This window comes from Hyperolius riggenbachi, chromosome 4, assembly GCF_040937935.1.
Source record: "Hyperolius riggenbachi isolate aHypRig1 chromosome 4, aHypRig1.pri, whole genome shotgun sequence".
In the NCBI taxonomy this organism is placed as follows: Eukaryota; Metazoa; Chordata; class Amphibia; order Anura; family Hyperoliidae; genus Hyperolius; species Hyperolius riggenbachi.
The window spans coordinates 294,407,565-294,429,210 of NC_090649.1; the positions used below are offsets into that span (position 1 = coordinate 294,407,565).

Consider the following 21,646-nt stretch of genomic DNA (forward strand, 5'->3'; position numbering starts at 1 on the left):
GAGGATCAGCAGGGCTGCCAGGCAACTGGCATTGTCTAAAAGGAAATAAACATGACAGCCTCCATATACCTCTCTCTTCAGTTCCCCTTTAAAGTGGTCTGAAAGCCAGCATTTCTACTTTGTTCTAAAAGATTCCTCACAGCTTGAAAGCTACTCTCCCAGAAAAAAATTGTAGCAGAATATCACTGAAATGACTAAAGAACTTTCTCCTGCCATCCAAACTGGAGATAACCATATCTTTTTTTACTTGTTAAACACATATGTATCAACACTGGACTGTAAACAAACACTCTCTGAGAAACGCACACACAGTGTTCAGAATAGCTCATTAGAAGATTTTAAATATATAATAAAAAGCAGTTATAATAGAAAGAATAAAATGCTATGCCAACTCTCAGGCAGGGGTCACACTTAACAGCTTTCGTACGCGTTTTCTGCACAGAAACACTGACTTCAACTGAGAACTCATGTTAATCAATGAGCTAGGTCACACTTTAATGCAGATTTCGCATGCAGAAAAAAAACTGACATCTTGCGCAATTTGTCAGTTTTCTCTATAAATTACATTAGCTGTTGTAAGGTAGAGGTCACATTTGTCTTTCAGTTTTCTGAAAAGTGTAGAAACTGAAAGACAAGTGTGACCCCTGCCTCAGGGCAAGAAAAATTACACTTTGGTAATTTTGTAGACAGACAATATTACTTATGCACAAAAGCAAATATGAGTAATAAAAAGTAGGAAAACGCATTGTTTTATTGAAGGTTATGTCAGAGTTTCAGACCACTTTAAAGGGAACCTTAACTGAACGGGGGTAAAGAGTTTTACTTACCTGGGGCTATTACCAGCCCCCTGCAGCAGTCCTGTGCCCTCGGCGGTGCTCTGGAATCCTCTGGTCCCCTGCTGTCACTTAGTTTCGTTTTTGACGACTCACCAGTCGCCGGCCGCCATGCGTATTATTGGACGCATTCACCAATGCAATTAGCGCTATTGCGGACCGCAACGCGTACAAAAATACGCGTTGCCGCATATCTACGCGTGCGGAATGCGGCAACGCGTATTTTTGTACGCGTTGCGGTCCGTAATAGCGCTAATTGCATTGGTGAATGCGTCCAATAATACGCATGGCGGCCGGCGACTGGTGAGTTGTCAAAAACGAAACTGACAGCGGGGGACCAGAGGATTCCAGAGCGGCGCCGAGGGCACAGGACTGCTGCAGCGGGCTGGTAACAGCCCCAGGTAAGTGAAACTCTTTACCCCCCCCCCCCCCGTTCAGTTAAGGTTCCCTTTAAGACTGGTGGTGAGGAATGGTGTTGGGGGTTTAATATTTAGAATACATTTTTATCTTAACCACTTCGTCCACAGGTCAGTAGATATACGTCCTCTGGGACTTCATCTAAGCCACAGGTCAGTAGATATACGTCTTGTAGCAGAAGCAGTGCTGTGCAGGATTGGGCTTGCTCCTGTGCATATTTCTGGCACTATCTGATGCAGGACTAATTGGTGAATGGGAATAGAAGTTTCCTGAGCTAATAAGATTGATTTTTACTATTAAAGGTACTTTATTTTCTCATTTCATAGTGAAAAACACACTTTGTAGCACTATTTCAGAATCAAATATCTTCACCATAAATTGTGACCGGAACATAATCAAAGTTTTGTGATAAGCAGTAAGAATAGCCAAACAAAATGTGTGTTTTTTTTATCGACAGTAGCACTTTTTATTTTTAAACTGGAATTGGTAAAACTGAGAAATACATGTTTTTTTCTATTTTTTTCTTTGTTTTCCCATTAAAATTCATAGAAAACAAAATTGTTTGAGGGAAAAAATGGCATAAAATGAAAGCCTAGTTTGTCTTGAAAAAAACAACATATACCGGTATTTCATTTCTGTGTCACAAGTAGGGATAAAGTTATTTCTGATTAAATAGGGACATAGCTAAACTGTCAAAACTGCTCTGGTCAATAAGTTGAAAACAAGGTCTGGATGCGAAGTGGTTAAAACAGGTATTTACAATAAATCCGATTTAAACTATGCAGGTGTGTTTGTTTTTAGTTTGTGTTTTTCTTGTCTCCCCCCATGATGCATCACTCAAATGCAAATCTGTCATTGAAAGCCAGACTCTTACATCCAGAACTACTGGTGTATAGTGAACATTTGGCTTATACATTTTAGCCTATGGTGACTCTGAACCACTGGGAGTGTATAAGCTATCTGGTTATTATTTTTTAAATTAAAAAAGTTACCTAAATGCTGTGATTGTCCTGTGCAGACAATTGGCCTCCAGACTTCCCCACCATAATGCTGACTAGAAATGGTCAGTGATATACTTAGAACTCTGGCTTGTATGGAAATGTAATGCACATTGTATGCTGCTTGGAATTGGGCCAGTTAAAATTGACAGGAAGGGCATTTGTTTGGCTCATTTCCAAGCTGAATACAGTTTGCATTACATTTGCATGCAAGCTAGAATTATTAGCATACCATTGACCATATCTACAACTGACAGGAGTACCACATGGAGCAAATTACTTTGCTTGAATGCAGTAGTAGGTTCATGTGCTGTGCCTGCCTATAAGGATGTTGTAAAATTAGCCAATTAAAATTGGATGTGTGAACGTACACTTTGAATTGAGACCCACAGGAGCCACTTCAGCTGCGTGTTGGAATTGCTTGTGATTTCAAAAGAGATGGGCTAATGAGTCAATGGATGTGATTCAACAGGACCATATACCATTTCCCCTAATTAAAATTGTGGCTCCTGCAGCATTTTTGAAAAATTTTGAGCCAATACTAAAGGTGGGTACACACATCAGATAAGTCTTTTGAAAATGAAAAATCACAGACCAATTTTACCCCCTTCCATGTAGTATGAGAGCCATACCTGCACAGTCTATTCTATTGAGCTGAACTCCCCATCAGATAAAGATCTTTGCAAGATGCTGCACACATCCGTTCCTGCAAAAGATCAGTTCCTGCAAAAGATCAGGTTAAGCACAAACCTACAGTCCATATGTTGTTTGTTAACCGAGCACTACCTGTACTATAGAGAGAATGGGGCAAATTAGTTCAGAAATGTTGGTGAGATATAAGCTGTAATAAGGGCTGAGCCACACTGCTGAGGGCTTTTTGATCCGTCTGCTCTTAGTGTTTTAAAAAAAAAACACTCCCATTGACTTGCATTAGAACCACAGCAAAAATCGATCACCACTATTCTAATGCAAGTCAATAGTGTGCTTTAATCAAAGCTCTCAGCAATGTGGCTCAGCTATAAAGTGATTTTATAAACCTGTTACACGCATATAATTTACTCACAAGAATTACACAATTGGGAATATCAAAAATATCCTGAATGGTGTTCCATTACACCTCTTGAAATCTTCATTATAACCAGTGTTGCTTGCGAAATTGCGACAGTCATTTTCACATTGAATATGGTATTTTCGATTTCACATTTTTTTTTTTTTTGAGAAAAATAGGTTTGTACTTTTAAAAATTATTACCACAAAAAAGCATAAAAAGCGCAACAACGCATAAAAACAAGATTTATTTTTTTTTAACCGTGACAATTTTTACTGCAAAAATCGGTATTTTTACCATGTAAAAAGAAAACAAAAATTTTGATGGCATTTTCGAAAATAGAATTTAACATTTTCGCTAAAATTAATGCAAAAAGAATATTGTCATTTTCGCTCATCACTAATTGTAACCAAAGGATATCCGTCTCTAATCATAATCAGGAAACCTACTTTGAAAAATACTATATCCATGCTTTGATACAAAAGGTTTTCTAATGCAAAAATCTAAATTTAAAAATATAAATGTTTGCTAAAAAAAAATTGATGTATACATTTTCATAGGATTCAAAAGCAAAAAATCAATAAAATATGGTAAAAAAAGATATACTGTAACCAGTATGTGACCACACTAGTAACTGTCAGTTTTCTGGTTATGAGAGGCTGATATCCTTTAGCTATAATAATTTACTCACAAAACAGAATGCAATATTATGCATACATTTACAAACCAAGCTTGATTCTGGTTTTTCCAAGGGCCACTATGGAATGCATATAAAGTCCTGTTTTGCTCTGACCGCATTAACGTTTTTGTCACCAGCAGTGAGGCATTATAAATTGTGGTCTCCTTTATTATCTCCACACAGCTGGCCCAACGTCTTCCTGCCAGGGTTCAGGGATATCCTTGGCATCTGATGTACAGCACACAGCTGCATGGAACCAGCCTGAAGACCTTGTACAGGAACTTGGCTTCTATAGACAGCCCAGTGCTTCTGGTGGTTAAAGATATGGATAACCAGGTAGGCTGTAAATCTGTATAGAAGATGTATTTTTCCCTGGGCAAGGAATCTCAAAATAACAATTAACCCTTTGCACACTCACATGCAAATGTTCAAACGAATGCATCACAGATTCACTCATCCAGGCACCACTGTTATTCCTATAGCTAAGTTAAAAGCCGGGGTCTTAGTTTTAAGGGAATTTAACTGAGAGGGATATGGATGTTTCCTTTTAAACAATACCATTTTGCATGGTAGTCCTGCTGATCTCCTGAAACAAGCATGCAGCTAATCCAGCCTGACTTCAGTCTGAGCACCTGATCTGCATGCTTGTTGAGGTGCTGTGGCTAAAAGTATTCTTGACACAGGATCAGCAGGGGAGTTGGGCAATTGGAATTATTTTAAAAGGAAAAATCCATATCCTTCTCAGTTTAGGTTCCCTTTAAAAAGAATGCATTCTCTTGCATTGTCACCTACACTGTGTAGAAGTACCCTGGTAATCGTAGGTGTCATTCCTCTGGCCCTGTAACATGCATAGTGCAGACATGCACACATTATTTGCATCAAACCTATCAATGGATTAGGAGCACACCTCCTGACGTCCTCTCCTGGAACAGATAGCGCATCATACCAATCGCAAAAGGGAGCCAACATAATGTATCCATGCGCACCATGCACATACACCAGCATAAGCAAAACAAACAACTTGTACACACGGCCAACTGTACAATATCAGCCCAACAGTAGATCTGACTGTTCAATCAGGCTAACCGCCTGTTATCAGTCGCTTGTCTAGTTGTTTATGCACGTACACATGCCTGATTATCGTCCAACAGAGTCAGATGATAGTCAGGCAGTTGGTTGGTCTGTGTGTACAAGCCTTAAGAATTAGTTGGGAGTTCTAATTTGGCATGGTGACAAAGTTAAACAAAACTGTGTTGTGGGGCTATTGGTTTGGGTGGTGATACATTTGTAAGACAATGTACATATTTGTAAGGTTGGGGGTGGAGGGGTCGGAACTAGCCCACTGATTAAAATACCCCTGAATTGAGAGAGATATGGAATCTGCCATATTGAATTCCCTTCCTGCTGATCTCCTTGGTTGCAACATACACACATACACATACACATACACATACACACACACACACACACACACACACACACACACACACACACACACACACACACACAAACATACACAAACACTAACACGCACACACAAACACTAACACACAAACACTAACACACACACACACACACACTAACACACACACACTATATGTTATCCATCCATGTCATGCAGTAATCCAGTTCAATGAAAAAAAAAAACCAAAAACCCATGCAGTTGGATCAGGATATTGTCACGAACTGCAGACTTTCAATCGTCTCCTGTTCTGAGTTTGGGTAATCTGTTAGTAGCCAGTAGGCTACTACATAGTATTTCATAGTTGTAGACTGTCATAAACTGTCACCCATGGTTAAGGTTGGGTGGGGGGTGTAAGGTTAGACACCTACATGGTGAGGGTTGGGGGGAGGGGGAATTGGGCACATAGACAGAAGCGTTAAGGTTAGGATAGGTACTGGGTAGTGCATAGGAAAATGTAATTTTACATTGCTGATGTTTTACTTTTTATCAACACCACCCAGCGCCCACTTGATGCTGCAGCACTGCAATATGTACTCCCATACAGTATCCACAGAATCTTCCTATTTTTTTTTTTATTTTTTTTTTGAAGAAAAACCATACAAATCTATATAAATGGGCTGAGTTGCATCATACTTTGGAATGTACAGAATAGGAATAGTTCTCAATCTGATGTGGCTCTGTTGATGCACGTCTGTGAATTGTAAAGTAGAAAAACTGGTTGTTGACCTGAATTGTGCATTGAAAGACTTGAGTAACTGTGGTCTATTTTACTTTGGAGAAAAACCGTTGCTGGAAAGATAAGGAAGACTCACAGCTAGGCTTGGTGCTGTGTTGGAAAACAAGGGCCTGTGGCAGTTTGAGATCCAGAGCGCTTGCTCTGTGCCAGAAAGGCTGGGAGCACACTTGTTGCTAATAAAAGCCTATGGTCCCCATTGCACATCACCACTCTGCAATTTGCAGTGTAACATTTTTAAAATCACACAACCTATAGCTTCTTTCCACATGCTATATGCAAATCCCATACAATGCTTTTTTTATGGGGAAACAAAGCATGCATGCATTCCGTGTTTGTCTTTTTTGTTTTTTTACAAAATTGATAGTGTATTTTTTCCCCCTTTAAAAAAAATGCATGCAAAACACAATTTAAAAAACACAAAAAAGCTTGTCAGAAAACCTGTGATTTTTTTTTTTTTTTTTTTCCCCCGAGCACAAACAAGTGTGTTCTTATGATCATCCTTCGTTGCCCGCACTTTTTCATTTAATTGAACTGCAAATGTACCGTTTGCGGTACATACTGGTGGTATTTAATTTTCCCTGTGCCTTAGGCTGCATTTCCACTTGTGCGGTGCGAATCGCCGCGGTAAAAATTCGAATTTCGCATGCGGGTCTATGCAAATTTTCATGCGAATTCGCATGGATGATGATGTATGCGAATTTAACCATGGCAGTGCTGGTGTGCTTTTCCATTGTTTCTATGCAAATTCGCATGAAAATTTGCATATCCAAACCTCATGCGAATATCCTATTAAATACATTGTATGCAATTCGCATAGCGGTATGCGAATTCTGATGGCTCTGCCATGCGAATTTTTTCTGCACAGAAAAACGCAAAGGAATCCTGACAAGTGGAAATTGTCCCATTCACTTGTATTGCTATGCGAATTTGCATGCGAAAAACGCATGCGCATTTGCGATAGTGGAAATGGGCCCTCATCAGTGTTAGTCTCTAGCAGTAGGATGCTGCTTTTATGTCTATTGAATGGGGATTTCTATTGCTTTTGGTGGTACTTTTAATTTGCAACACTAGTATTCTATACTATGGAAAGTCCAGGGGAAAAGAAAATTTAAAAGCGGCCATAAAAAAAAAAAAAAAAAACTAGTTGGGGATTTGAATTATATCTACAAATTTTTTTTTTTTTTTCTTTCAGTTGTTTTTGAAATTAAATATCTGAATAGGCATATTACATACCCATGAAAAGAATGAAATATGTGGTTAGCTAAAGACTGTGCTGCATATTATCTTGCCATTTTTAGTAGAATTGGTATAGAAAGTTGAAAAAGGGAGGGGACATTCCCAATTAAAGAACATTACATTTTTTTGTGATGGGTAGATTCAGCTCTGTGATAACCACCATGAGGCCGGGAGTACACTTTGCAGTGTAGAAAACCATGGATTTTCATTTTTTTCTGGTGTTTTTGTTTTTCAATGAATTTTTTTTGATGTCTGTTTTATCTAATCAATGACGTAAAATACAGTATCCCATTTATTAAAAATACAATTAAAAAAAATAAAATTGAAACCCATGTAAAAATGAATTCCTCTGCGTCTCAATTGAGACACACTATGTGCATTTTACATGCGTTTTTGAAAAACATGCAGCAAGTCGTGCACTTTCAAAAAAGCACAATGTAAAATTTCACGTGTGTTTACACACAACCCATAGACTTTCATTAGTGGCAGAAATGCTAATGTTTCTGCCTAGTGTGTTCCTAGCCTTAAATGTTGCTATTCCGTTTATTCCAGTGTTGTAATCCGCTCACAAATTAAAGTGCACTAAAATATTGCAAAGTGTTTATCCAACATTTATGTGAAACCAGACTAATTGTTTTGTTCCTGTCAGGTGTTTGGGGCATATGCAACACATCCGTTCAGACTCAGTGATCTTTATTATGGCACTGGGGAAACCTTCCTTTTCACCTTCAACCCTGATTTTAAGGTAATACCGAATGGATTCTCTAGTCAGTGAATTGCTGCTTGAAAATTGTTTTACATAAATACTGAATTGCACAACTTTGAGACCATTGACCGGCTTGAGTGGTCAGAGTATAAATGGCACCCTGACATTGATAGCTGGTATACTTTCTCAGTTACTCTGCATATGCCATGGTGGCTGGCCAGGGCTCCAGAACTACAGAACTGATAATACAAACTGCTTACTAAGCAGCTTGGGTTTAATGGGCAAAGGAGGAGATCCCCCCCCCCCCCAAAAAAAAAAATAAAAGGCATATATGCTTGAAGAAAAGGATAATCTCAGAAGGAACTAGTTTGCTTCATGAACCATACTGGTCTACAAAAAATGCCTGGCAGTATTGAAAGCAAAAGTGAATTAGGTATTTTCCCCTTTGAAAACTGGTCCAAATCGTGTAAGGTGTTTTTTTTTTTGCCTTCCTCAGGAGCAACTGGGATATGTAAGGATGCGGGACAGTGTTGTACCATAGTTTTTGGTTGAACTTGGACAGATGTCTCCCTCAGAACTTGAGCTGATGTAGTAAAAACACTAGATCTTTTTTTTTTTCTCATTCATAAAATTGAATAAAATTACTTTCTATGCAATTGGCCACATAGAGAACTTTAATCCATTGCATATAAAATTGTTCTCCGTAGTACCCCTTCAAGCCACAAACATACTTTTTTCACCTGAAAATCATTTTAGTTGGTAGTTGGACCAAGGCCGGATTTATACTTTTTTCGCCCTAGGCAAAGTATATTTGGATTCCCCTTCTTCGTGCAGCAGTGTCTCTCCCATTCCATATACAGCCCCCACTTCCACATGCATCATCACTGTACTGCTGCCCCTCTCATAGTTACAGCTTCCTTGGGCATCAGCTTCCATTTTCATGTGTTATTTCCCATTTTCAGCCTCCTCTTTGTAGCAACCCCCAATTTCATGTCCAGGTGCCCCTTGGGCTGCAGCCGCCCAAGTCCCAGGCCTTGGTGGCCTTTACATAAATCCGGCCCTGAGTTGGACTAGATGCACCCCTGACCTTTGCAGCTGCCTCTGCAGCACTGAGTAGCACTAGGCAAATTGATATTGCATGTCTGTCCATTTATTGAGATCTCCCTTGCCATTTCGCCCTCCGTCCCCATTGCTGTGACATGTGGTACATGTCATGAGCAGAGAAAGGGGTTTCTGCTCTGAGCAAAAAAATTGTGCACTCCTATTCTGTACTTGAGGACATTGAACCATAGGAGGGCAGCCTCTGTTCTCCAAGGGCAAGTTTCCTTAAAACAACAAACCAACCTAGTTCTTTAAAATGCATGTAAATGTTATTCCTGCTTGCATGCTCCAGGCTGGACTATGCTACTGCTACTGGACTATTCTGAATGGTAACTTTTCCAAATCTACTTTAGGTCTCTGCCACTGTTCAGAATGGTAATGTAGCTCTGATGACATCTAGTGGTCTCTTTGGAAATTACTTTTTTGAAAATGAAACCACAACTCTAAGGAATATTAATATACACAACTATTTATTAGTATTAGTACGTTCTGTAAAATTTTTTTTTTTTCTTCTCTCTGAGCTTTAATACATATTTAAGAATTTTGTGCTTTTCACAGTATACTGTGGTGAAATGTAAGATGCTGAAGCTATTATAAAAATCCAAACTAGGTTGTACGCATTTGCAATGAGGATTGTGTGGATTTTATTACTTATTGAATCGCATCACTTCAGTTCATCAGTGGAATTGAACTTCTGCCCAGTCAGAAGTTGGGCCTCTTTTATAGTGGGACATTGCGTTTGATGAGACGTTAAACTCGCACAACGTGCCCCTAACACAGCGCATGTAGGTTATGAAATTGGATGTTGTTTTACACTGCGTTATGTTTCTCTTGGTGCGCCGTTTTCGCAGTGTTGCCAACCGTCAGTAAATTTACTGACAGTCAGTAAAAAAGTCAACAAATGTGGGCTGTCAGTAAAGTCCATGAAAAACTTTGTGGTGTCAGTAAAAAAAACCTCCCTTTCCCAGAAGATCACAGGGCTTACTGCGTATCAGAATCAGAATCAATTTATTTTCGCCAAGTAAGTTTGCACCTACAAGGAATTTGTCTTGGCAGTTGCTTAACAAACACAAACCAAAAACAATACAAGGACAGACAGTGTGAATATTACAAGTTAAGGACATTATCAGTTCACTGTGGAATGTACACTGCTTTAGCTAAAGGTGGCCATACATCTGTAGACTTGGCGGGCGAGCGGCCATCAGATAAGACAATTATTATAAAAATCGGTGCCACCAAGAACATGCCTTATTAACAATCAAACCAATTTTGGGCCGAAATTGGTTGCATGTATCGATCGCATGTATCAATTGGACATGCTGGAAAATCTCAGGTCGGCATGCTCAACCCCGGGTGTGCAGCGTCAAGGACTGCAATAATCGAGAACAAACGTGACGGAAACCCCCGGTCGCATCCCCCAAATGTAAATGTATCAAAGTGTCCCCCCCCCCCCCTCCCCCCAGATGCCGTGCATGAATGCAGTCCGCCATTGCACACTTCTTCCTCATTCACGCCCCACGTGGTTGCCGGTGTATTGCACGTAAGGGCGCATGTTTGATATCTTTCATTTAATTTCAGTAATATTAGATGTCAGTAAAAAAAAGTGTTCTATCAGTAAATTTTTGGTGCTTTGTCAGTAAAAATGTATTTCTCAGGTTGGCAACACTACGTTTTCGTCGCATACTGATGGAATGAAAACTGCGCATACGTTACATTTAAAAAAACTAAAAAAAATATTACTGAGCATGTGCACCACACATAACGTAGCAAATTTATTTCTAAACGCACAGCATGCAGCACTCACTAAATATTGCTACACGTTACACACAACACAACGTGTGCACTGTGAATGTCGCACAGACTTTGTATTGCTGTACGTTAGTCTGCGTTATAATTTAATATAATGTGCGACTTAATAATAACGTCCCACTGTGAAAGAGGCCTTAAGGCACTAACATGGCGGAGATGGGGAAAAATGTCACACCTGCCTGCCTATTCACTGTTACCCCATCTTTACCACAAAATGTCAATGAGATGTAAATGATGTCTTCTTGCCATCAAATTTAATGTAAATTGTATGCAATTTGAAATTGGACTAATCATAACGATACTTTGTGTCAGTTTTAATTGGCAAGTTCATGCTGCATACAAAATATATGTATGTCTGGTCTTCACAGTGCTACAAAAGTGGCTGATCTTGGAGTACCACTTTGTCTCGCTTACTTTAGATGATGTGCTTAGTGTCTCCATTTGTGTCCTCTGCTGATGTGACCCATGTGAAGGATGCCACAGTTTTTTCCACCTAATAACACCATTTAAAAAACAAATGTGGTCCATGATTGTTGAGTCTCTTAGCTTCTTGACAGCACTTCACAATTCTCTATTGATTAACCCCATACCTTCTGAAGGCCTGAGCACAAGCTTGGGAAGACAGGATAAGCAACAGCATAATAACCTTGAAAGAAAAACATTTTTGTTACAGCTGATACTTCCTGCTTTCATGGAAGCAGACATAGGGTTAACATCCTGTTTACAAATTAGCTGCCCTGCCGAGGCAGCCAGCTGACACAGCTGAGAGATCAAATTACAGTAGTGATTAGTCACAGATTGGGGGATTTAGACAGGCTAAACTCTCTAACTAAATACAGGGTGCATTTCTCTGTTTTCCTTCTGACTTTTGCTAGAGTTCAGGTCCACTTTAAAGGACAACTGAAGTGAGAAGAATGTGGAGGCTACCATATATACTTCCTCAAACATCACTAGTTGCCTGGTAACGTAATGATCTATTTGGCTGCAGTAGTGTCTGAATCACACCACAAACAAGCATGCAGCTAAGAGAGACCTCTGATCTGTATGCTTGTTCAGGGTCTATGGGTAAAAGTATTAGAGGCAGAGGATCAGCAAGATGGTATTGCTTAAAAGTAAATGCATATGGCGGCCTCCATATACCTCTTGCTTCAGTTGTCCTTTAACATGTGATAACAAACCTGTGGTAGCTGATACACACTCTCCTGCAAACAATCCACCATTTTCTACCCAAACCATTGTGAGTCATTGGGGTTGATTAACTATAACAAACAGCGTGCCTTATCAGAGTAGCATAGCCAGCTCTATGAACTTATGCCTGCTAATTGGCAATGATGAAAGCTCCACTAGTCCTGCCTTGAGCCCCTGCGGGTTTAATTACTTTAAAGGACATTATCCCAACACTTTGATTGGCCCAAGAGGCTGCCTGTCAAGTTTCCTGTCAAGTGACAGGCAGCCTATTGGGCCAATCAAAGTGTTGGGATAATGTCCTTTAAAGTGATTGGACCCGCAGGGGCTCAGGGCAGGACAAGTGCAGCTATGCTACTATGATAAGGCATGTTAACTCTGGTAAGGCACACAATTTGTTATAGTGAATCAACCCCATTATGTGCTGTGTATATTTTTCCTTCTAAGCCAAATATGCATTATTTATATGCATCTTGTCCTTATAGGTATTCAAGTGGAGTGGAGAGAATTCTTATTTTATCAATGGTGACATTGCATCTTTGGAACTTGGAGGTGGAGGGTTAGTATTCACCTGTGCACATGTTGACAGTTTAAAGTACAGTACTTTCTTGCCAAGATCATGCAACTTGCCCGTGATCATGGTTTTCCTTTAACATTAATATTAGCAAGAGAAATTGTTTGATGCATGTGTGAAAAATGTCCCCCCTATGTTTCGCTCTCTCATCAACATGCTTAAGGGCTTCTTCACACTATGAGCGTTTGCGGTTTTTTTTTTTTTTAAGTGCTGCCGATTTTAGAAATCTCCCCAAAAGTGCTTGTGTAATGATTCCCTATGAGAGTTTGTTCTCATGTAAGCATTGAAATCGCAAACTCGCTACCTGTACGGCTGTACCATTTTCTGAGCGCTATAATGGAAGGTATAGGAAAATCGTAAAACGCTTGAAAAAAGTGCTTTTGTGTAGCGATTTCCTGAGTGCTTTTAAGAATAAATACATTGTATTTATTCTTTTCCGGGTCAAAGATTTCACTTCCTGACTGAAGTCAGGAAGTGAAAATCTCAATCGCTCAGCAAAAGCACGTAGAGCTCAAAGCGCAGGAAAAAGCACTGGTGATTTTAAATGTGAACATGCCTAAGAGTTGGATGCAATATCAGGTTTCACGGCCGGGGCGCAGTTTGGCCTGTAAATAATATGTATTCCATGGTAATATCACCGTACTGCACAAGACTGTAGGTTGCAATTTATTCAGCGAGTATGACATTTTTAATTCTACCTCTGCTAAGCTGGGTTTACTGGATCTATGGGAAGACTCAGCACTATAACTTGCCTGAGACAGAATACTTCTGCTTGGCAAATCAATGAACCAGATCACTTCTCCTATAGAAAACACTTTTTTTTTTTTTTTTTTTTTTTTTCAAAAAACAAGCAATCCTCAAAGGAAAATTGTATGTTAACTGCTTCCGGACCGAAGCATTAAAGCATTACGAATCTATGTCCAGCAGCTGCGACTCTGACTGGAGGTAGATTCTGCTGCTTCGGTATCCCACTTCCCCGCTGTTACAACGATCTCGCCGCTCTTTCCACGCCGCAGTTGCTCTATAAGACGTCAGTGCTTTGTGAGCAGGTCAGGAGCTGCTTTCATTGGCTCCTGACTGCGTGATCACGGATAGCCAGTAACATTGGCTCACATTGATAGACGGTGTCAGGAGCCAATGAAAGCGGCTCCTGACCGGCTGACAGCGCTCTGCCTTCATAGAGACGGTAGAGAGAGGAGCCTATGGCGATGGGACACCGTCGTGAGCGGTGGGTATAAGCATCAATTCGTCAGGAGGCGGTGTTTTACTGTACCAGCAGTCTCTGGTCCTTAAGGAGCCAGAGACTGCTGGTACAGAAGTGGTTAAAGCATGCTTTCCAAACTAAAAGCAATGAGTTATTTATTAAAAATTAGAGAAGTTTCCATCAGCAACCTGCTGCTTTAACATTGGTAGTGACACTACTCCTTCCTAAAAGGATGAGCGTCAGGGAGGGTCCTATGTGAAAGGGCAGTGTGCCCCTGCACCATGGATGCCCCAGGTTTAGTATATACTCCTCCCCTGGTTTTAGTCCTCTAAAAGTGTGTGTGTGTGTGTGTGTGTGTGTGTGTGAGAGAGATATGTACAGTATACATTGCATGTGTGCTATACATGATGTTGGCATCTGCAAAGCATTGGAATTTTCCCCCCTCATTCATGCCTAGGCCACACTTGAATCTCCAATTACAAGACCGTATTAATCAGAATGTTTATAATGACAAAGTATTAGACAGAACTCTTGTCAGTCAGCATTAATGTCACCATATATATGAAATGCTGGAATTTTTTCCTCTTGCGGTGCAATATGGGGTGTGGTACAGTCATTCCCCTACAAAAATAGTTGAAAAAAAGTACACTTGCTCATAGGTGTATGAAAATACAAACCGCTTTATTAGGAAACTATACCTATACACAGACCAACCAAATTAAAACCAATTAAAGATCAATACATCCGATCTGTCCTTAATTGCAACACAACCCTCTCTTCCCTTCTCTGAACATCAGGAAACAGTTGGTACCAGAAGGGGTGTATGATTGTGGATCTGTGTGGGGACAATGCGGAAGTTCTTGCGCTCTATATGGCCATTTTTAATTGGGTTTTAATTTTGTTGGTCTGTGTATGGGTATAGTTTCCTAATAAAGCTGTTTGTATTTTGATACACCTATGAGTAACTACTTTTTTTGTAATGGACTACCTTTTTTGAAAGGAGTTGCTCCCTCATAATGCTGAGGTGTGGGTGATTAGGGTAGGTGGTGGAGTCAGGCATTGACTTATATTGTAGCACAGTCCTTCCCCTCCCCGCCACTCACTCCTCCCAGATAACATTTGGCAGCACATTTTTTTTTTTTGTTTAAATTCATGTTAAGCTAATACTTCTATATGAATATTTTATAAATGCATAATCATTGTGTAGTGATGTCGCTAATTCTGGAATTTATTGCAATTTGAAAGTGAAGATACATTTTATTAGATTTTATACAAGCTAGGGCTTCTGGTGGAGTAGCTGATACTGCTTCTTAGAAAGATAATGTAGTGTGTTGATATTGGTTTGTTTTTCATTGTTTATTTTTGCAAAAATGTTTTATTACATCATATATCCCCATACATAAATATAGCAAAGCATAGCAAACCGCTTAGAGACTTTCGCTAGATGATACACATTCCTCTTCCTTTCAAGAAGGAAAGTACCATGAGTTTAACCCCTGCCTTTCTGTCTTAGTCTACTTATATTGCTTTTTCATATTTGTTTATGGGTTTTGTTTTTCTTCTTTTTCCTTTACTTTTCCAACATCTGTTTAGACTTATTTTTTTTTCTTGTACTTCTTTGCAGGGGCCGTTTTGGCTTATGGCTCGATGCAGATTTATATCATGGACTAAGTAATCCTTGCAGCACGTTTAACAATGAGATTTTATCCAAGAAAGAAGATTTTATTGTTCGGGACATTGAAGTGTGGACATTTGCATAAAGGATGTATTCTGGAAGAGGGATGCACATCAAATAGGTCAAATGGAAGAGATTCCAGCATAGAAATATATACATCAAAAAAAACTTTTCTTATTGAACTTACAATTTTATTTTAACATCCATGTTTGCACTGAAGAGTCCGTTGTTTTTTTTCCCAGAATGCAATATCGCCATGAACAAATTGAGGGGAAGGCACGGAACAGCTTGTACAGGACTTCCAGAATCAAGCGCTTGGTTAAAAAGCTTTGCTCAATGTTATTACGTGAGGTCTGAGCCTTTATGTATATAGAGCTGGGTCAAATGTCTTTCACATCACACGATGCCTAGGAAATCTAGTATAGAGATGCACAGTATAAAACATCAATACATTCTGTGAATATGAGTATGTGCTGACTTAGAAAAATATTTTAATGTTTTAAGAGATCCCCTTGCTATTGGTTTTTATACATGCCATTTAATTTATTGAACTATATTGCTGGCCTGGAATTTCTAACTCTGCCTTCATAGCCTTTTTTAAAGATTGATTTACTTGTACATGTGCACAAATCTGTACACTACATATGAATTGTTGTGATTTTTATCTCTAAGCAGAAAGTGTCACAGCAAGACCTGTTATCTACAGGGGGGGAACCAGATCATGCATCGATGGTCTCTATGGCTGAACGCTGGTCCTGATGTTTTGTTAGAACTAAAAAGAAATGAAGTGATGTGGTTGCTACGAACACCCAAATGGATAACGTCATTCTAAAATTTTTGCTTTCTCGCATTTTTTTATAAGCTGGCTACACTGTGTGGCAAAGCCAGGGTCAGGGGCCAATTGTACTACAATCCTGAAAGATAAATGTTACTTTATATCAGCCAAGAAAATGTTGACAAGTGTTTTGAGATGTAAAATTAGGCAAGTGACTTGTTCAGGAAAGAGTATTGTACTGAGGAACGCAGGTCGTTTCTAAAAGCTGCTTGATTTTATTTTTGTAACTTTTTGTTTTTCCCTTTTTTTGCTTTGCATTTTTGTTTCCTAAGAGGTGTATTTTTTTTGGTTTGTTTACTTGTTAAAGGGCAAAGTTTTTAGTAAGAATGGCTTGTGCTGTTGAGTAAATCTGTTTTAACAGAGTAATGTGACCATATCTGATTTGATCTGAGGATTCTTTTAATAAAGTGAATGTCTTCAATTGTTGAGTAGACGTTTTCATTATGAAAAATCTTTGCGAACGTTTGTTACAGAAATCAACCAGCACCAGATACTCCTAAACTAGAGCACATACGTGATCTGGAAGACATGCCCTAGATTTTGTTTTAAAAAATCTGCTACTCTAATTCCAAGAAAACCTGAATTGGCACAAAGAAAATATTACGGAGAATGTATGCATGTAACTGCAATCACTGAGGCCAGAAAACCACAAGCAGCCCTTTCTAATCGCTAGTGATTTGAAAAAGCTCTTGCTAATGCATTGCTATTAGAGATGGGCCGAACGGTTCGCCGGCGAACGGTTCCCGGCGAACTTCGGTGGTTCGCGTTCGCCTCCCGCAGGCGAACGTTTCCGGAAGTTCGGTTCGCCCCACAATGCACTATGAGGGTCAACTTTGACCCTCTACATCACAGTCAGCAGGCCCAGTGTAGCCAATTAGGCTACACTAGCCCCTGGAGCCCCACCCCCCTTATATAAGGCAGGCAGCGGCGGCCATTACGGCCACTCGTGTGCCTGCATTAGAGAGAGTAGGGCGAGCTGCTGTCTGTCTCTCATAGGGAAAGATTAGTTAGGCTTAGCTTTTCCTGGCTGCATACCTGTTCAGTGATCCTGCCACTGCATACCTGTTCTGTGAACCCACCCACCACTGCATACCTGTTCAGTGATCCTGCCACTGCATACCTGTTCTGTGAACCCACCCACCACTGCATACCTGTTCAGTGATCCTGCCACTGCATACCTGTTCTGTGAACCCACCCACCACTGCATACCTGTTCAGTGATCCTGCCACTGCATACCTGTTCTGTGAACCCACCACTGCATATCTGTTCTGTGAACCCACCCACCACTGCATACCAGTTCAGTGATCCTGCCACTGCATACCTGTTCTGTGAACCCACCACTGCATATCTGTTCTGTGAACCCACCCACCACTGCATACCTGTTCAGTGATCCTGCCACTGCATACCTGTTCTGTGAACCCACCCACCACTGCATACCTGTTCAGTGATCCTGCCACTGCATACCTGTTCTGTGAACCCACCCACCACTGCATACCTGTTCAGTGATCCTGCCACTGCATACCTGTTCTGTGAACCCACCCACCACTGCATACCTGTTCTGTGATCCTGCCACTGCATACCTGTTCTGTGAACCCACCCACCACTGCATACCTGTTCAGTGATCCCGCCACTGCATACCTGTTCTGTGAACCCACCACTGCATACCTGTTCTGTGAACCCACCACTGCATACCTGTTCTGTTCAGTGGACCCGCCACTGCATACCTGTTCTGTTCAGTGGACCCGCCACTGTATACCTGTTTAGTGAACCCGCCACTGCATACCTGTTCTGTTCAGTGAACAGTTTGGTGTGTCAGTGTAAAGCAGTACCTTAATTACACTACCTGATTGATGTATACACATGCAAGATGTTTTAAAGCACTTTAGGCCTGTCATTTAGCATTCAATATGATTTCTGCCCTTAAAACGCTGCTTTGCTTTAAATCCAGATTTTTCCTGGGGACTTTTGGCGTGTATCCCACTCCGCCATGCCCCCCTCCAGGTGTTAGACCCCTTGAAACATCTTTTCCATCACTTTTGTGGCCAGCATAATTTTTTTTTTTTTTCAAAGTTCGCATCCCCATTGAAGTCTATTGCGGTTCGTGAACTTTAACGCGAACCGAACCTTCCGCGGAAGTTCGCGAACCTAAAATCGGAGGTTCGGCCCATCTCTAATTGCAATGGGGGATTTTTAAAAAATCGCATCGCTCAAGTGGGATCAGACCCTTAGCATTACATTAGCAAGAGCTTTTCAATCGCAAAGCACTCAGAAAAGCGCTGCTAGTGGGTTTCTGGCCTAAGGCTGGGTTCACAGAGGGAGCGGTTTTGTGGTCCCTGTAAAAACAGGAATGCAACAGAGGGGAACAGTTGCATCACATTATGCAAGTGTGGCATCGCATACGATGAAACGCACGTTGTGGTAATGCACTGCGTTTTATATACTGTAATCCATTGGATCGCATTACACCGGATGCACTCTGAACATTGCATAGACTTATTGCAATGCTATTCTGTGCATTAAAACTCCTCTGCTACATCATAACTCCCTTCTGTGAACGTGGCCTAATTCCGTAATATTTTAACAATCCTCTTTTTAATTTGATTTCATCCAGACGAGCTGGAAGTATTTTATTATAAACAAAATTCCTGCAGGGCAGCAGCAGTGGCGCATCATAAACTTCCTACTTCCAGCAGAGGGACAGGTTCTCGCTCCTCTCTTCACTGTAGACGCATGTACAGTCTTGCCTTGTGGCTCCTGTTACATGACATGCAGAGAGCTTTCTGTTGGGGGGCTCGGATCGCTCCCCCAATGTTTGTTTTTTTTGTAAAGCAAATATTTGTTTTTATAATTTCCTATTTTTTTTTCTTTTTTTTTTATTGCTCCCTCCCTCCCCCCGCCAGCCAATCAGCGTGATCGGCTGTCATAGGCTACAGCCTATGACACCGGATCACTTTTCTTTTCTTCCCAGGGGAACAGCCGTGTCACACGGCTGTCCCCAGTACAGCGCTGCCTTAGTTGGCAGTGCTGTACACTGTTATTAGCCGGCGGTGTGACGCGGTTGGCAAGAGATTAAAGGGAATTTGAATGGAGAGGAATATGGAGGCCGACCTATTTATTTCCTATTAAACAATGCAAATTGCCTGGCTGTTTTGCTGATCATCTGCCTGTAATACTTTTTTAGCTCTAAACACTGTCTTGAATAAATATTCAGTCTGTCTGACCCGCTTAGATGCATGCTTGTTTCAGATGTGTGATTCAGACACTATTGCTGCCAAAAAGATCACCAGAATATATTTGCAAACACCTGAAAGTACCATGTTATCTGTACAAACAGTACTGACCTGGGACCACAAAGCCCCTCAGGCTGGGTGCACAGATAACATCAAATGAAAACATGACAGAAAAGCAGCCTTTCATGTTATGTTGTGTGAGTTTTCTTGTGCGATTTTACTGCAGATGCGTTTTTCAAGAGTTTTGTGTGTGTTTGCGGTTCGCATATACAATGTATGTGTTTTTCAAGCGTTTTTATATTTCCATTTATGCAAATCACTAGGAAGACAACAGGAAGCGGAAATACATCACAAAACAATTTTTTTGGGGGGGAAAAAGCATATAAAAATCGTGAAAACCGCATACCATTGTGTTCCCATTGACTTTCATTATGTGTGTTTTTTATGCGTTTTTGCATATTATGCAACAAAACTAGCATTTTTTGAAAACTCACACATATATAAAACACGTATGCGTCTTTATGGTTTTTTTTTTCCTGCGGCCCATAGACTTCCATTAGCGGCAAAAACACAGCGTTTTCCGCTATGCTAGCGGTTCTGCTATGTGTGCACCTAGCCTCAAGGAGAAGATGCATTCTAACAAAACGAACTTTGGTATGAAAATGTAAATTGGTCCCAGAACAAAAGCAAAAGACCCTGGTTAGATGCCTTATTCAGAGTAAAATGATTTCTATAGCAACATATCCTAAAACCTGCTTCACAACAAAGTCACTGCTCCAAAGCTGCTGTAAAGAGGCAGACTTACATTTTTATCATGAAAGTAAGCATCTTGTTCCCATGTGATGTAAATTTCATTTGGTCTGATCCAAGATTGAATTGTTTAGTCGCAATGACCATTGTTATACTGTAGAAAAAAAGGTGAGGCATCCAAGACAAAAACACCATCCCAGCTAAAAAACGTGAGGATAGGTGCATCAGGCTGTGGAGTTTTGTTTTTGTTTTGTTTTTTTGCTGCAGGGCAGACTGGTGCACTTTACGAAATAGATGGCATCAGGAAGGAAAGTTTTGCAGATATACTACAGTAACACCAGTGAGCTCAGTGACAAATGGGTCTTGGAAATGTACAATGGCCCTAAAGGACTTCTGAAGTGAGAGGGATATGGAGCCAGGCCTTCTCACCCAACATCAGTGCGTGACCTCACACTGGAAGAACTGTCAGGCAGGGAGCACATTTGTTTGAATGCAAAATCACATTTAATGGAAGTCTATGACCGCAGTGTGAATGGCAGATCTTTGCATGAGGATAGCCCACTACATATGCCTGCTTCCCCCGTATTTAATTTTTCCTTCGGGCTAAGGTATCCTTCAAAGGACAACTAAACTGAGAGGGATAGGAGGCTGCCATATTTAAAGTGGACCTGAACTGAAAGGGCTTGTTCACACCTAGGGCATTTTCCCATTTTTTTTTTTTTGTTTGTTTTTAAGCGCCAGCGATTTTGAAAATTGCCCTAAAAGTGCTTGTGCAATGATTCCCTATGAGAGTGTTCACATCTGAGCGATTTGATTCCGATCCACTCACTAAAACGCTACCTGTACCATTTTTGGGTCAATTTGCCTATAATGGCAGGTATAGGGAACTCGCTATACCAATCGCTTTTTCAAGCATTTTGCGATTTCCCCAGTGCTTTTAAGAAGAAATGCATTGTATTTATTTTCCGGGTCAAAGTTCACTTCCTGACTTGCATCAGGAAGTGAAAAACAAATCATTCTGCAAAAGCGCTTTGAAAAGCGCTTTACACAAAATCGTAAAAAAAAAAAAATTAAGTATTTGTATCAGCTGTAACAAATGTTTTTTTATTTAAAGGTTATTATGCTGTTGAGCATCTTGCCAGGAGGGGGGAAAAAAAAGTTGCGC

The 21,646-nt window shown here is 40.4% G+C and overlaps 1 protein-coding gene across 5 annotated transcripts in view; it reads left to right on the plus strand.

Annotated features, from left to right (window-relative positions):
• NCOA7 (nuclear receptor coactivator 7) overlaps positions 1-16,922 on the plus strand; it is a 218,999-nt gene extending 202,077 nt beyond the window's left edge. For all 5 annotated transcript variants that reach the window (XM_068231466.1, XM_068231468.1, XM_068231467.1 and 2 more), the window contains 4 exons: positions 4,159-4,311; positions 8,062-8,157; positions 12,699-12,772; positions 15,616-16,922. In XM_068231466.1, the coding sequence (XP_068087567.1) occupies positions 4,159-4,311; positions 8,062-8,157; positions 12,699-12,772; positions 15,616-15,751 (459 nt within the window). In that variant the 3' untranslated portion in view covers positions 15,752-16,922. The remainder of the gene's footprint in view (positions 1-4,158; positions 4,312-8,061; positions 8,158-12,698; positions 12,773-15,615) is intronic.
• Positions 16,923-21,646: the final 4,724 nt, after the last annotated feature.